At 38.4% G+C, this 15,834-nt stretch overlaps 1 protein-coding gene across 1 annotated transcript in view; it reads left to right on the forward strand.

Moving 5' to 3' along the window:
- Positions 1-15,834, forward strand: part of PTCHD4 (patched domain containing 4) — a 173,831-nt gene that overhangs the window by 44,306 nt on the left and 113,691 nt on the right. The window contains exon 2 of the mRNA XM_024558046.3: positions 5,906-6,386. Within this exon, the coding sequence (XP_024413814.2) occupies positions 5,906-6,386 (481 nt within the window). The remainder of the gene's footprint in view (positions 1-5,905; positions 6,387-15,834) is intronic.

Raw genomic sequence — 15,834 nt, forward strand, 5'->3', positions numbered from 1 at the left:
ATACATAGGAGGGTATTCTTTCCAACAATAAAAGACAACTAACCATCTAACATTTTCCAACATCCTTGCAGGGCCTACCTCATCAAAAGTCAAAGAAAGTTGAATTACAACCACCTTGGACAGGGGCTGTAGGTCTAAATATTTTTGCAGTCACTGAAAGTATCTTAATGTCAACTTAGCATATATATTGAGCAGATAAGGTACTCACTCCCCTATGATTTCAAAGCATCATCATGTAATTTATTTTCTGCACAATTGTTTACAACATTAATGTCTCTTTCCTCGTGTATCTCTTTAAGAATTTATTCCTTAATCATATCTTCGAGAGTTTAATTTTCTTTCCCACTCTAGAGATATAATTTGTGTGGGAGTAATTTTAAGAGCTACAAAGTAGTAACTGTAAACTAAAAAAGACCTAAAGCAAAACTTATTTTTTCCTGGCAATACTGCAGCTGGAGAGAGAATGTGATGAGATGCTTCATGGCCCTGAGATAGCATCGTGACCTATATAATTCCATTGATTCACCTTGGGACTATCTACCTACCAGAGACTGACTCAGCTGACATTTTATTCATGCTGCATGAAGAACCAGAAATTCTGCAGGGACTTTCTAACTGAGCTCTTTCCTTTAGATTCACCTGAATTCCTAAATCACGATCCACAGTGCAAGGAGAGGGAGCACTCTGAAACGAAAAGCATGTTATTATGCCTCGGCCTAAAACTCACCAGTGACTTCCTACCACATGACAATTAAGTCCAGCACAATAAGGCTTCCATGGCCCTTACAGAAGAGGCACTGCTTTCTTCTCTAGTCTGAAACCCCATCACTTCCTTCAGTTCCTTGAACAGCTTGTGCTGGTCTTTGCCTCAACCACAGTGCTTACAAATCCTTTTTCGGCTACTCACTAAGTCCCCCTGTCCATTGGATAGCTTACTGCATGTTATCAGTGTGCAGTAGGAATAGAGAGGAAACATATTTGGGGGAAATATTTCACTAGACTAAGCACATTGAAAAAAGGATAAAGTTTGTTTTCTCCTGTCTCAACCTCTAATTTCGTATACACCTCTTTACATCTGAGGTCCTACTGTCCTCAGATAGTTTGAGCTGTCTCTTACTTTTGTTCTTGGCAAAGTAGCCTCTGAAAAATAGTGTATGATGAGTTACCACACCTCAGAGTGAACTCACTGAGTTCAATATTATGAAGTATTTGTTATATACTGGGCTGCGTTCCAGGCATAGGGAGATTATCAGTGGTCAAGCTAACAAAGGTGCCACTTTCAATGAGCACACATTCTAATGGAGGAGACAAAAGAGGAATGATTAAATGATTACAGAAATATCACTCCAACAGAGGACCCATGGGCACGGACAATGGGGTGGGGGGACAGGGCAGGAGAGATCAACAGGGAAAAATGGGGGACAACTGAAATTGAAGAATAATAATAAACAAGCAAATAAGGGACACTTCTTATTTATGGATTCAGTATTCAAAGCTTTATGTGTTCTTAGTTCACCCTAAAATGCAGTGTAAAAGAATGAATCTTAATTCAAAGAGATATATCACTTCAGATAGAAATGGTCAGTAGGAAGAAGATGAAATGGGACATGTGACAGAGGGATTGCTGGGAAGGAGGGGTCTAGTCTAGATCATGTGATTCAAACAATCTCTTTGAAGCTAAGATCTCCATGAGGAAGTAGCCCTAGAATAAGAATAGAGAAAAGCATTCCAGGCAGAGGGGATGGCTGATGCAAAGGCCATGAGGTGAAAATTAACTTCACGGAGTAGGGAGAAAGGCCAGAAAAGCTGGAGAGAGCTCACGAGGGGAAAAGCAGTGGGAAAAGCAGTAGGAAAAGCGGTCTGAGGGCTCAGCCAGCAACGGGCCATGCAGGGCCTTGCGGGCCTGGTGAGGGCTTCTACTCTTGTTCTTAGTGCAAGTAGAAGCCAGAGGAAGGTTTTAAGTGCAATAATGATGGGATCTCATTTAGAGCTGTGCAAATATGTTCTGGCTGTAATGTGGAGAACACACTGAGGAAAAGCAGAGGTGGACAACGAGGATATGACTTAGGGACTTCAATCCATCTCCTCTTAATTATGACAGTGCAGTTCAGTGAATCACTGAAACAGGAGAGCGCTGAAAGTAATAAGTTACATTCCTGTCATATTTTTATGGTAAGATTTATCTTCACTGAGACATCAAAGTGATCTCTGCACTTAAAGGAATTTCAGAATTTGTGTAGTAGGTGTTATTGGGAAGGAGGAAAATGAATCAACATGTGCTAAATGGTTGGCACTTGGTTTAATTGAATGGAAAATATTGGGATAAGGGAATCTACATATAAAATAGTTTTAATAATAAGGAGCAGCTAACGGGGAATGGGAGCCATTGTGGCTTCCCCATCATCACACCCATATGATTCTAGAAAGTACTGGAATTGAGGCTGTCTAAACTGAGTTGGAACCCTGTGTTCATCCCTTCGACTGGCATATTTGCTTTCTCTGAGCCTCTAGGTTTGTTCATTTAATTAAACAGAACAGTTCTGCCCAGTGAGAGGAGATTTTAAAATAATCAATTTGTGGTTCTATAAATTATAATGACATCATTCTGATGTTTAGATCTGTTCAAAGTAGCTTTTTGGATGGCATTTTCATAGAATAATAGAGCTATAATTTTCTTTTATATTATATAAATGTTTATTCATATACTCATATCTGCTCATTTTTTTTAGATAAGAAAACTGAGTCCTATAAGGGGAAATGAACCAGACAGGGTTTCTTATCCAATTACTATGAGATGCACATACCAGCCCAGGTCACATGACTCCTGATAATATATATTCTCTCCATTAATTTCACCTAAGTTTTTATTAGTCCAGAGGATAATTACAATATATGTTATATTCTTTCTTTGTTTTTCCTACATAGAAGCACCTATGAATTGATTAGTTTGGGAAACTGAAGAACTCTTCTACCACCCCTTACAAAATAGTAGAATTCACCCTGGCTGGTGTAGCTCAGTGGATTGAGTGCAGGCTGTGAACCAAAGGGTCACCGGTTCAATTCCCACTCAGGTCACATGCCTGGGTTGTAGACCAGGTCCCCGGTAGTGGGTACATGAGATGCAACCACACATTAATGTTTCTCTCCCTCTCTTTCTCCTTCTCTTCCTTCTCTCTAAAAATAAATAAATAAAATCTTTTTAAAAAATAGAATTGCCCCTTACAAATAATGTACAAAGGTGTATTTCTCATGATTGTACTGAGTAGGGTGATTGCACCAATTGTCTCTGATATGAGCCATTCGATAGAGCTCTCGATTCAAGGACATCCAAAGACCTTGCTTATTTTGTTCTGGTTCATGAAGTAAAGCAAATTAAGAGAGAGAAACTCATTCTATTTGTCACACTGATTTGAATATAATGGAATGAAGGCATATCTTTTATATAGCAATTTTTGTAAGAAATGAAAATTAGACAGCCTCAAAAGGGGGATAAGCAGTTAGCCAAATCCAATGAAGATCAGTTATTTAATAATCTATATTTGCTTTCTTTAAATTTTTTAATTTTGTCCAGACACATTATCAGCACCTCTTTGATACACTGTAATATCCAAATGAGGCCTGAGGGATGCATACATCTTTTTTCCACTGCTAAAGACCCCTAAGAAATCTTTTTGATTATGGAAATTGGTAAAGACACATAGAACTGCACATTCTTAAGTGAATAAATATAGATTTCTAAATACTCCTTCTTTCAAATAATCAAAAGCACAAGTCGACAGGTGAGATTTCAAAGAAGTAGAAACAAAGGTAGAGCTTAAAATTATACCAAGATTAAAACAAAACTAAACAAGCTTAACTGAAGAGCAATGTGTCCTGGACTGAACGACTGGAAACCATATTTCACAATCTCTCAGTGCCAGTCTGGATTCTCAATCCTTCCTCAAAGTTCTTTTACTTTTTATTTTTTAAAGATTTAATTAATTTATTTTTAGAGAGAGTGGAAGGGAGTAAGAAAGAGGGAGAGAAACATCAATGTGTGGTTGCCTCTCACACGCCCCCTACTGGGGACCTGGCCTGCAACCCAGGCATGTGCCCTGACTGTGAATTGAACCTGCGACTCTTGGGGTCGCAGGTCAGTACTCAGTCCACTGAGCCACAGCAGTTAGGGCAACTCTTCTACTTTTTTACTTACTCATCAGAGAACCCACAGGGTTTCTTGAGGAGAGCCTTTTGAACCTACAGTTGGAATTTTAGTTTGACTTTTATAAGGAAAAAAGATGACTTGGGAGTGGAAGATAAACCAAGCAAAAGAAAAGTAAACTCAAATCAAATTCTTATTTAGAAATACATTGTTCAGTTACAGTTGGCCAGGTTGAATTAAATAAGAAGATCATTTGTATTGAACATATAGGGAAAATATGGATGTGTGGAGTGACTATGAAATTTCTTTCTCTCATTTCTTTGTGATCCTACTTAACAACATTTATACTATCTGTAAATGTCTCAAACTTTTGTGTTTGCCACACACCCTCAAGTATTAGTGTTGTTTTGATGCATGTTAAAAATACAAATACAAACAACAACTTCATGTATAGGCATCTGGACTAAACAAGTCCACAATAATAGTTACACATGTCTACTTGAGCATATAAAATCCCACAGTCCTGTGAAAACAACCTGTTGGTGTGTTATCACACTGTTGGTGTGTTGCCCTTCCATACTACCCTTCTAGAAAGAATTGCTTTCTGCTCTGATTCTACTCTTTTATATCCTCACGAGCTAAATGGCTTGCCTGACCTAACAGACACACAACCCATTTATGGCATGTATACCTTCATGCCTGTGTCCCACTCATTGCCTGCAGCACATTTTCAATGCTATATCCCATCTTGAATCCTCTGTCGGGTTCAATATGCCACCTGGAGTAAGTGACAGTGTGGCAAAAAAGATTTGGTGATGGCTCTCAGGGGTTTTGTTCTAAGTGTTAAGGTGCACTGGTTGGGAATTACTGCTGTAATTCCTGTTTAGGCAAATCAGTACCTACATCAGGAGTGAGTGCCTTCAACAGGAGGATTACTTCTCTTATAAATGTCTTACTCTTATGGTCTTGTCTACTCTACCTTATGTGGAACTCTGAAGTTGAGGTGGCTTTTGACAACCCCAGCTGAAATCTTATCAGTCTCATTTAGGGGTTTGTCCACTGTCTTCCGTGGGTAAAAGATCAGCCTAAGACTGAGGCAGGTGTTTGGGAGGAAAATTATAATGAGTGAATAGCTGCTCACATCATATTTCAAAAACATTTCAACACTATAAAATTAGTTATAAAAACAATATTTTCTTTTACTTGTTCTGCGATATACAGTTATATCCCCAAAATATAAAGGATGAGGACAGATGTTTGTAATGTTTGCATGTGTTTGTGTGTGTACTGGTGTACGTGTGTGCGTGTTAACCCTGGAAAGTTTAGCATACATTTATCAAATGAGTAACTAGTTTAACTTTTGAAGTGTTAACTCATGCCATGCTCTACTTTTGGCTGAAACTGAATCATAAAACTTGATCCTGCATTAAGGAGTTATAGATTGTTACCGAAGGAAATGGTGGGAATGAGGGTATGGATGAGATCAAAATAATATTTATGTACATTTCCTATGCATGTGGCAAGACTTGCACAGCTTCATAATACTCTTTGCATCTTTTCTAATCCTGATCATCTTGCATGGTTTCCCATGTGGCTCCAAAAGGTTGAATATAAAGCCCTAACATGTCACTCCACCCACATCAGTTTCACAATTGCTAAAGCTTATCTCTGCCTTTCTTGTGCTCTTTCACTTAGAGTAAGAATCTATTTTCTGGAATGTGCATCTCTCCGGTAACTTAAGTCTCCCTTTCTTCTGTTTTCAAGGATGGGAGGAACAGTTTTATTGGACACCAACTGGGCGGGGTAGTGGAAGTGCCAAACAGCAAGGACCAACGGGTGAAGTCAGCCAGAGCCATTCAAATCACCTACTACCTCCAGACCTATGGCTCTGCCACCCAGGACCTCATAGGGGAGAAGTGGGAGAATGAGTTCTGTAAACTTATGAGGAAGCTCCAGGAGGAGCACCAGGACCTCCAGCTCTACTCTTTAGCATCCTTTAGCCTCTGGAGAGACTTCCATAAGACCAGCATCCTGGCCAGGAGCAAGGTCCTGGTGAGCCTCGTGCTGATCTTGACCACAGCCACCCTCTCCAGCTCCATGAAGGACTGTTTGCGCAGCAAGCCCTTCCTGGGCCTCCTGGGGGTGCTCACAGTGTGCATCTCCCTTGTCACGGCAGCAGGGATCTTCTTCATCACTGATGGGAAGTACAACTCCACCCTGCTGGGAATCCCGTTCTTCGCCATGGGTAACTATCCATCCTTGTGGTAATCGGATTCTTGCCGGTTTGGGGCAAGGTAGTACATTTCTTGAATTCTCAGGTGGAAATCTGTTTTAATTTTGCATTAGTGTGTCTGTATGATTCTGTAAAAAGTTTCTTGGGGGTGGTGTCTTTTCACCTTATTGTGCCTTTCAGGAAATTTCGGCTGACCAAGACATTTTTCAATTTAGGTCTGGGAACTGAATGCTGTCAAATTATTTTTAAATTACACGATATTGTAATTCTCTACTCCACTTCATCAAAAATTATAGCTCAGGGATTATAGAGTGCAGATTTAAGGAGATGCAAAATCTTCACGATTTTCAAATAAAATTTTGTAGTTTACACTTGTGGGCATCCTCAAGCTGTTCATGGTGAAGAGTGACTATCATAGGATGAACATTCTGGGGACCACTCATGTGCTCCAATCTCAAAGAACTTCTTTGTTAAACTTTATTAAGTCACTTAGAACTTTTTGCCAATAATACACTCCATTTCTCCACCTCTATGTAAACTAAGACTTGCCTGCTGCCACATAAACATGTGTCTCCTAATTTTTTTTTCATCTCTGGTGAAAAAAATTAATGAGAATCCTGTCAAGATTATCCCCTTCTTGTTAGTTTTCTCCCAGACATACATAAGTAGTCATGAAAACGGGGTGTGTGTGTGTGTGTGTGTGTGTGTTTGCTAAAGGAAAGATCAAGTCTTAAAAGAAAAGGGAGTGATGGGTCAGCAACAAAACTGATGGTGCTTATCAGAAAGGAGATGATAATGGGGATAAATGTGGTACTGCAAGAGTTCTTTCAGATCTGATATAATTCTCTATGTGTAGCAATTGGGAGGATGAGCTGTAAAAATGGCCTCTAGGTGGTGAATTGACATGAGCAAGAGAGCATCACCTGTAAAGTAATTGCTTTTCACTCCCCAGGTTAAAATCAGCGCTGGACTACAGTTTTATTGTTAGATGAAAAAGACACAAGAATGTGGTCACAAATAATTCTAGGTGACCAGGGTCCTCTTTGTTTTCACCTTAACAAATGTTTTCAAGAAGAATGCTGAAAAGTGGATTCATATTGTAGGCACTGGGACCAAACTTCTTTATCTGGAACCCAACTTCCTTGTGGTCCTGTTAAGTTAGTTCATCTCATTAAGCCTCAGTTTCTTGTATAAAATGAGGATAGTAATTGTACTATATTCAAAAAATTGTGCTTTTGAGTTTAATAGAATATACCTAAAGCTAATAGCACACATAGTAAACACTTATTATCAATATTTTTTAGTGGTTAAACTGGTGTGCTATGTGTAATGCATTCAATGATGAATAGGAAATAACCCTTGGCTTTTAGAAATTGAAAGTATTCCTGAATTTTGCTTATCATTTTAAAGTGCACGCTCATCTTGTTAATAAAAAGCCTTTTTCCTTTTCCCAAAGAACTATATGAAAACATTGTCACCAGTGATGAGGATAAGTCTAGATTTGAACTATTTGTGCTTGTTTTTTAAGCTCAGTTTCTTGACTTGAAATAATATAAGATTCATAAAAATCATAGAGCATGCATCACAAATGAAACATGACTCATTCAAGATTAACAAATTAGATACCTTAGAACTTATTAGGAAATTTCCTTTTCTTTAAAGTATATTTTATTGATTATGCTATTATAGTTGTCCCACTTTTTTCTCCCCTTTATCTGCCCCACCCTTCACTCCCCCTCCCTCCAGCCTTTGCCCTCCCCTTAGTTCATGTCCATGGGAAGTACATATAAGGTTTTTGGCCTCTCCATTTCCCATACTATTCTTAACCTCCCCCCGTCTATTTTGTACCTACCACTTATGTTTCTTACTCCTTATACCTTTTCTCCCATTCTCCCCCCTCCACCTTCCTGCTGATAACCCTTCATGTGATTTTCATTTCTGTGATTCTGTTCCTGTTCTAGTTGTTTGCTTAATTTGTTTTTGTTTTTGTTTTTTAGATTTGGTTGTTGATAGTTGTGAGTTCATTGTCATTTTACTGTTCATATTTTCGATCTTCTTCAATTTCTTAGATAAGTCCCTTTAACATTTTGTATAATAATGGCTTGGTGATGAACAACTTTTTAACTTGATTTTATCTGGGAAGCACTTTATCTGCTCTCCCATTCTAAATGAGAGCTTTGCTGGATAGAGTAATCTTGGATGTAGGTCCTGGCCTGTCACAGCTTCAAATACTTCTTTCCAGCTCTTCTTGCTTGTAAGATTTCTTCTGAGAAATCAGCTGATAGTCTTATGGGAACTCTTTTTAGCTAATTGTCTCCTTTTCTCTTGCTGCTTTTAAGATTCTCTCCTTATCTTTAATCTTAGATAACTTATGATGTGTCTTGATGTGTTCCTCCTTGGGTCCAGCTTGGGATTATCTGAGCTTCCTGGACTTGCATGTCTATTTCCTTCACCAGATAGGGAAGTTGTCCTTCATTATTTTTTCAAATAAGTTTTCAACTTCTTGCTCTTCCTCTTCTCCTTTTGTAAGCCCTATGATTTGGATGTTGGAACTTTTAAATTTGAATTTGTTCTGGAGGTTCCTAAGTCTCTTCTCATTTTTTTTTTTTGATTTCTTATTTCTCCATTCTGTTCCAATTGAATATTTATTTCTTCCTTCTGTTCCGAGTCATTGATTTGAGTCCCAGTTTCCTTTCCTTCACTCTTGGTTTCCTGTATATTTTTCTTTATTTCACTTTTTATAGACTTCACTTCCTCCTTTATTTTGCATCCATACTCAATCATTTCTCTGAGCATCCTGATTACCAGTATTTTGAACTCTGTGTCTTAATAGGTTGGCCATCTCTTTGTCACTTCGTTTTTTTTCTGGAGTTTTGCTCTGTTCTTTCATCTGGGCCATATTTCTTTGTCTTGGCACACCTGTTATGTTGTAACAGGTGGAGCCTTAGGCATTCACCAGGGTGGGACAACCCACTTCACTGTGCTCTATGTGGAAAAGGGATCAGAGAGGGAGCAGTGCCACTTGCTCAGCTCTCCCCCTGCTTTCAGTCACTTCCCCTGCTTCTCACAAGGGAATGGAGCCCTTCTGGTGCTGATTCCTGTGGTGGATATTCTTGGGTATGTTCTAGGATCCCATGGGCCCCTCCAACGGACTCTCCTGTGAGATTGGGAGTTTCTCCCACTGCTGCAATCCCCACAGGTTTTTACAGCCAGAGGTTTTGATGCTTCATTTCCCTCTACTGGAACCCTGGGTTGCATAGTCTGTCTTGCTCCCCAGTTGTTCCTCCCCGTTTATCCACATGTGGATGTGGGACCACCTGATCTGCCACCCACTGCCTTGCTGTGTGTCCTCTCAGCTCCAGCTTCCCATTTCTGCTCCTCCTACCAGTCTGGATGAATGTTTCTTCTTTAACTCCTTGGTTGTCAGACTTCCATACAGTTCAATTTTCTGTCAGTTCTGGTTGTTTTTTGTTTATAAATTTGTTGTTTTCCTTTGTTTGGTTGTGTGAGAAAGCAAAGCATATTTACCTACACCTCCATCTTGGCCATAAATTCCTTTTCAGGGAATTTTCTATAATGGTAATCTCACTAGGCAATGGAAAGGTTTATCAAGGAAACTTTAGAATATATCAAGTTTTATATTTTATAAAAATAAAGAGAAAACTTTTTTTCTAGTGATGCTAAATTGCAACATAGGCTCTAACAAAATCAGAGTGGTATTTCCATGTCTTAAAGAAATAGTAAGAACATAAAAAGCCACAATGAGGGAGAAGTCCAGATACTGCAAGACACAATTTTCACACTCTCTCCTCTCTCAGTGATCTTTAACGTCATAAATCAACCCTGGATGTTGTAGGTGCAGAAATTAGTAAGCTTGGTGAATGGTTACTCTTCAGTATTGCTGCAATTCAAAACCTTAAAATATTCTAAAACGAACTCTTCTGCTATGTTCTGAAATGTAACAACAAAATATTTGCTCTGTCAAGGAAGAGTTTGTTTTGTTGTTTTATTGTTTTCCAAAGCAAAGATACCAAGACTGAGAACTAGTGAAATAAAAGGAAAAAATACTGTACAGGGTTAGGAAATCTGGGTTTTCATCTCAGCTTTCCCACTATCTTTGTGTGTTTTATTGGGTAAGTTATGTACAGTCTTTTGCCCTTTTGTCTGAATTCATATATTAAATGAAATATTTGGACCTTTTAGTATTGAATTTTGAGGACCCTACAATATTATTCATTTCATTCTTCAACTGAGGCTAGAATTTGATCGTGATGTTGTGCGTCGGGAAGTTAAGTCTGGCAGCGGTGGACCTTCCAGTGGCATACACAGCGGTGGTGACGCCGGGCCTTTAAAGAACTATGGTTAATAAGGTCTCAAAACTGCGTAATCCAAACCTAGTTGGGCATAAAAGAAAGAAGCCCAAGTCTTTCGGTAAACCTCTATTTCTATTCCCATCTTCTTAGCAGGATCTCTTAGAGTCAGTGAACATTCACTCTCTTATGCTCCAAGATTCAAACCATTCACCCCCATTAGAACTTATCCCTGAAGATGGGTGTTACTTGTGGTGTTATAGTGTTCAATCATCTTATTTTTGACCATTTTACTTTCTTCTCTATTGTGTCTGCTTGTTCTTTTTTGTGACTGCTCATCCACTTAATAGCCTCAATATAATTTCAATGTCACATATACTACACATCTGTATCCTCTTGAATTTTTAAAGCCTGTACCAATTTTTATATTTTGTGCTGGTGCTCCCATATGTAATATTATGTTTATCTAATTGTATATCATAGATTTAGATTTAGAAAAGAAGATGATTTTAGGCATATGTATTTTCTCTAGAAAAGATAGTAGAAAGAGAAATATAGACTTATAATAAATTTTTAAAACTACCCAACATGGCCCCATTTAATTCCAGCTTAATGCCCTTTCTCTGTACAAGCATAAACCAATGAGAATGCCACTAATTCAATTTATAACCAGTAGTCAGCCTTTTTTATTTTTAACCATCAATGCTTTATGTGAATGTGTCTTCTCTTTCTGCCAGGGAGAAATATGGGCAAATATTGCACACAGATGCCAAGCTGGCTCCTACTGTATCTTGTTGGTCTTCTGTGGCTAGCTTCCAGGGACATCAGTAGCCTTGGTTTATTAGTACTTTTGCAGCCCATCCTGAGTTTGTTTTATAATCCCTGAGTCTTACTTTAGTCAGTTGGATGCCTCTGGAGACATGCAGATGATTTGTTTTTTCACATAAGCTCAGGGTTTCCAGATATGAGACTTTCATTCATCATCTTAAGCTGAGCTTCATATTCATTTGTTTACTAATTTATGCAAATATTTATATTAAGCACCTACTTTGTTCCAAGTATTTTGGGTTCTAAAGTAAAAGGTATCAAATGGAACTGGTCAAGCTGTGGCCTGTATAGATTTTACATTCTAGGCCTCCAAAGGGGTGACATCAGGCAATTAGAAAATCTACATCACTATCTTATATTATTGACAAATGATATAAAATAAAATAAAACAGGAAAATGGATAGAGAGTATAGGTGGTCAGAGAAAAGCTTTTCTAAAAAAAAATGAGATTGAAGCAGAGAACTAAATGAAGTGAAGAAGGGGCATGTGGAAACCTCAGAAAAGAGTATCCCTGACAAAGAGAACTATGCATGCAAAGACTTCGAGATGGACCTTGCTTGGTGAAGTTAAGAAAGAGAAAGAAAGGGAGTGTGGCTGGTGCACAGTGGACAATGTCTGTGTATTTTAAGGAGGGGTTAGGAAGGTACTATAGGACCAGGTCATGTAGGGCACTGAGAACTTATTACTTTATATGGAAAGCTGTCTGAAGCATTTTGAAACTAGAGAGTATGAACTGACTCATACTGTAAAACATCTTTGAGCTATACATTGTGGCTATTATGTTGTAGCATCTTTCACTGCAATGTGGAAATTAGTTTGTAATAAAGCAAGAATGCTTATAGGGAAACTATGTAAAAGGTTATTGCAAAATCTTCATGAGATATAATAGTGGCTTGGAATAGCATGGAAGCAGTGACAGTTGTTCAAAGAGATTAGACTCAGGATCTGTATTTGAAAGTAGAATTGACAGGATTGGCTGAAAGACTGGAAGTGGTGTGTTAGAAGAGTCAAGGATGATCCCAAGCTTTGAGGACTGAATAACTAATAGAAATCAGTTTCCATTTCCTGTCATAGGGAGATTGTGGGAGGAACAAATTGCAGGGAAAAAATACCAAGAGTTTAGTTTTATATCTGCTAAGGAAGAGATGGCTATTAAGCATCCAAGTGGGAAAACATGGGGTTAGCTCTGTAAGACAGTACGCAGATCAGGCTCAGAAGTAAAACCTGTATGTTAAAGCTGAAGATATAAATTTTGGATTCCTCATGGTTTAGTTTATGAAATACTTGAAATCTGATGACATCAACTAGAAGATTAATGCAAGTGGAACACAGAAGTCTGAATTCTGATCCTGTGACTATTCCAGTGCTTAGAGATTGGGAAAATGAGCATGAATCAGAGGAGACACTGAGAACAATCAGGCAGTGAGCTAGCAGAAAAACCATAATAGTGCCCCAGCACCCAAGGTTAGAAGGTGTTTCACAAAGAAGCAAAGGATCGATTGTTTCAAAATCTGCTAAGAAATTGTGTCCAACGAGAAGTGAGAATTGTTTTTTATTTCGTGATTTGAAGGTCATTGGTGACTTTGACAAGATCTGCTTTGGGGGAGTGCTAGAGGTAATTTAAAGAGGTCCAATAACACTTGGAGGATAGCAAGTGAAGACAGTGACTATAGAGAATTTTTTCATGGAGTTTTGCAATAAAGGGAAATATCAATGATTGTATGATAATGGGAATGTGCAGTAAATAAAGAAAACTTCATGGTAAAGAAGAGAAAGAGGAAAATTCCTAGGAGAGATGGGACTAGATTCAGAGCTCAGGTAGAGTCATTGGCTTTATATAAGAGCATAGACAGCTTATCTCTACCTAAGAAAAGGGAAGGCACATATATGGACAGAGCCAATAAATTAGTACATGTGGGGTGGGAGCATGTGGAAGTTCTTTTCTGTGGCTTCAACTTTGCCAGTAAAATATGAACCAAGTCATCAGCTGAGAATAAATTTGGGGAGGGAGGTGTTGAAGAAAGAGAAGAGAGCTTGAAAGAGTCACTTTGGAAAATGGGGGAATGAATTAAAGAAAACTTAAGACAATAATCTAAGAAGCACTAAGGTTCCACTTGAACTCTGTGCACATGAATTTAAATAAAAAAAGAAGTCGGTCAGCATTGTTGCTGAGTTCCATCCCTTCCCTGCCCAGCTTTATTTTATAGCTGTTCAGAGAGGAGTTGAGTATTGAGCATTGAGATGAATTTGATGACGGAAAAAAATCCCAGAAAAAAAAGGAGAGGGTTTATAGTATATGCAGAGTGACTATAATAACAGATTATGAAAATTATACTAGTTAGGCTCAGTTAGACTATGTTGCAATAGTAAATAAGGCCTTCAATTTACTTAGCCTAACACAACAAAGATCTACTTCTTATTCATATCGGAGTTGGTGTGAGTCAGGAAAATCTCCTTGGTACCTCTTTACAAACAGAAAGTCAGGGACCTAGGATACCTCCATCTTGCAATTCAGTCTTCTCAGTGCGTGCTCCTAGTCCAAAAGGGAGAAGAACTAGAGGAATCACACCTCCTTGTAACTATACCCAAAGTGATTCAGTTACCTCTCATCATACTCTATTGGCCAGAAGTGGACAAATGGCCAGCAGCTAACTGCCAGAGTGTGTAAAAAATTTTTGAGAGCAAATGAATTATTTTATAAGCATCAATTGCCTCTTCCACATAAATTAAGCCAAACATTAAAGGCAATAAAGTTTCATCTTCAAACATCATCATAGTAAAAAGCTGATTGGATCAAAATATTGTGATTCTCTGTGGGGTCAGAAAATTGTTTTAAGTTGGAGTCTGTTCCATGCTATCTATTTCTGTAAAACACATCCTGAAGCTTAGTAGTGTAAAACAATAACCATTTCATTATTCTCATGCATTCTGTGGGTGGGTATTTTGGTAAGATCAAGTGGTGCCAGCTCTCCCCACCTCTCTGACGTCTAGATCCTCAGCTGAAATGACAAATAGCTGAGGATGACTTGAATGTTGGAAAGCTGGCTGTTCTTCTTTTTTTACTATTAACAAGCTTCTTCTAGTGGTAGTTGGAATTTAGGAATGAAGAAGAGAACAGTTACATAATACAGTTGTAATCAGGGTGAGAAGCATATGGACCCATTTTGGTGATCTTTTTTATCTCAGGAGTAGCTGATATGCTAGTTCAGACTTTTTAAATGGAAAGATTTATAAATAAGCCATATGCTGCCTAGTATGTGCTGCCCTTACTTTTTATCTCTTAAATCAGACTGTGAATCAGGCTTGAATATGTAAGCAGACAGGGAGACGAGAGACATCAATTTATCCAGCACATGGAAGAACTATGACAGGCACTTCCCCTTCTGCAGCATGGACATCTGGGCCTTCCTCAAATGCATGTCTATTACAGGCAACCTTAACTATTCTCATTAATTGATATTGACTCGACTGTCACGTCAGAACATCCCAAGAAAAAATAGTACTGATGCAGGAGAGCTACAGTTGCCAACCAGAGTGAGATTTTCTGCAGTACTCCATCAAGGTAAATGCTGCAATTCAAACTCTTGAAATTCCAAGGGTAAAAAAGCATCGGGGGTTATACCATTGCTTTTTTGAGGAAAAACAAAGTCCCATCTTAATAAAAAATAATTTAGAAACTGGAGAGTTCTTCGATTCAATTCTTTTTCAAGCTGGCATTTTCATAACCAGATACATAACAAAGAGGAAAATTAGAAGAGAAACATGAGATAAATCCTATGTTGATCTGAGGATCAGAGAGGCCAGCCTTCAGCTTTCGAATACTGAGGAATCCTGTGCATTGATTCCCATCTGCCCTCCTGCACACTGTGGTTTAGGTACCGTATGCATCAAATAACTGTCTGTCATAGTTGTATGTCCAGACCATGGCAAAACTCTATTACTCAAGCCTTGGCTTATAGGTATTGTGTGACCTTAGATGAATTATAACTCTGAATTTGAACGTAATATAAAGAAAATCATGCTATTTTTTTCCTACTGCTTCCCCACACTGACTAGGCTTAAATGGGAATAAGAATATATCTTGGCAAGTGACATTTGCAGTGATTGTTTCAACTTTAACATCCTAAACTAAATGTTATATTTAATAATATAAAACAGTAAAGTATTAGTTAAAAATATTTACTAATACCTGGCTGGTGGAGCTCAGTGGATTGAGCATGGGCTGCGAATCAAAAGGTCACCGGTTCACTTCCCAGTCAGGGCACATGCCTGGTTAGTAAATGACCTGAGTAAATAGTATTTCTGATGGTTCCTCCCTTCTA

The sequence above is a fragment of the Desmodus rotundus genome, chromosome 11 (assembly GCF_022682495.2).
Source record: "Desmodus rotundus isolate HL8 chromosome 11, HLdesRot8A.1, whole genome shotgun sequence".
Classification (NCBI taxonomy): domain Eukaryota; kingdom Metazoa; phylum Chordata; class Mammalia; order Chiroptera; family Phyllostomidae; genus Desmodus; species Desmodus rotundus.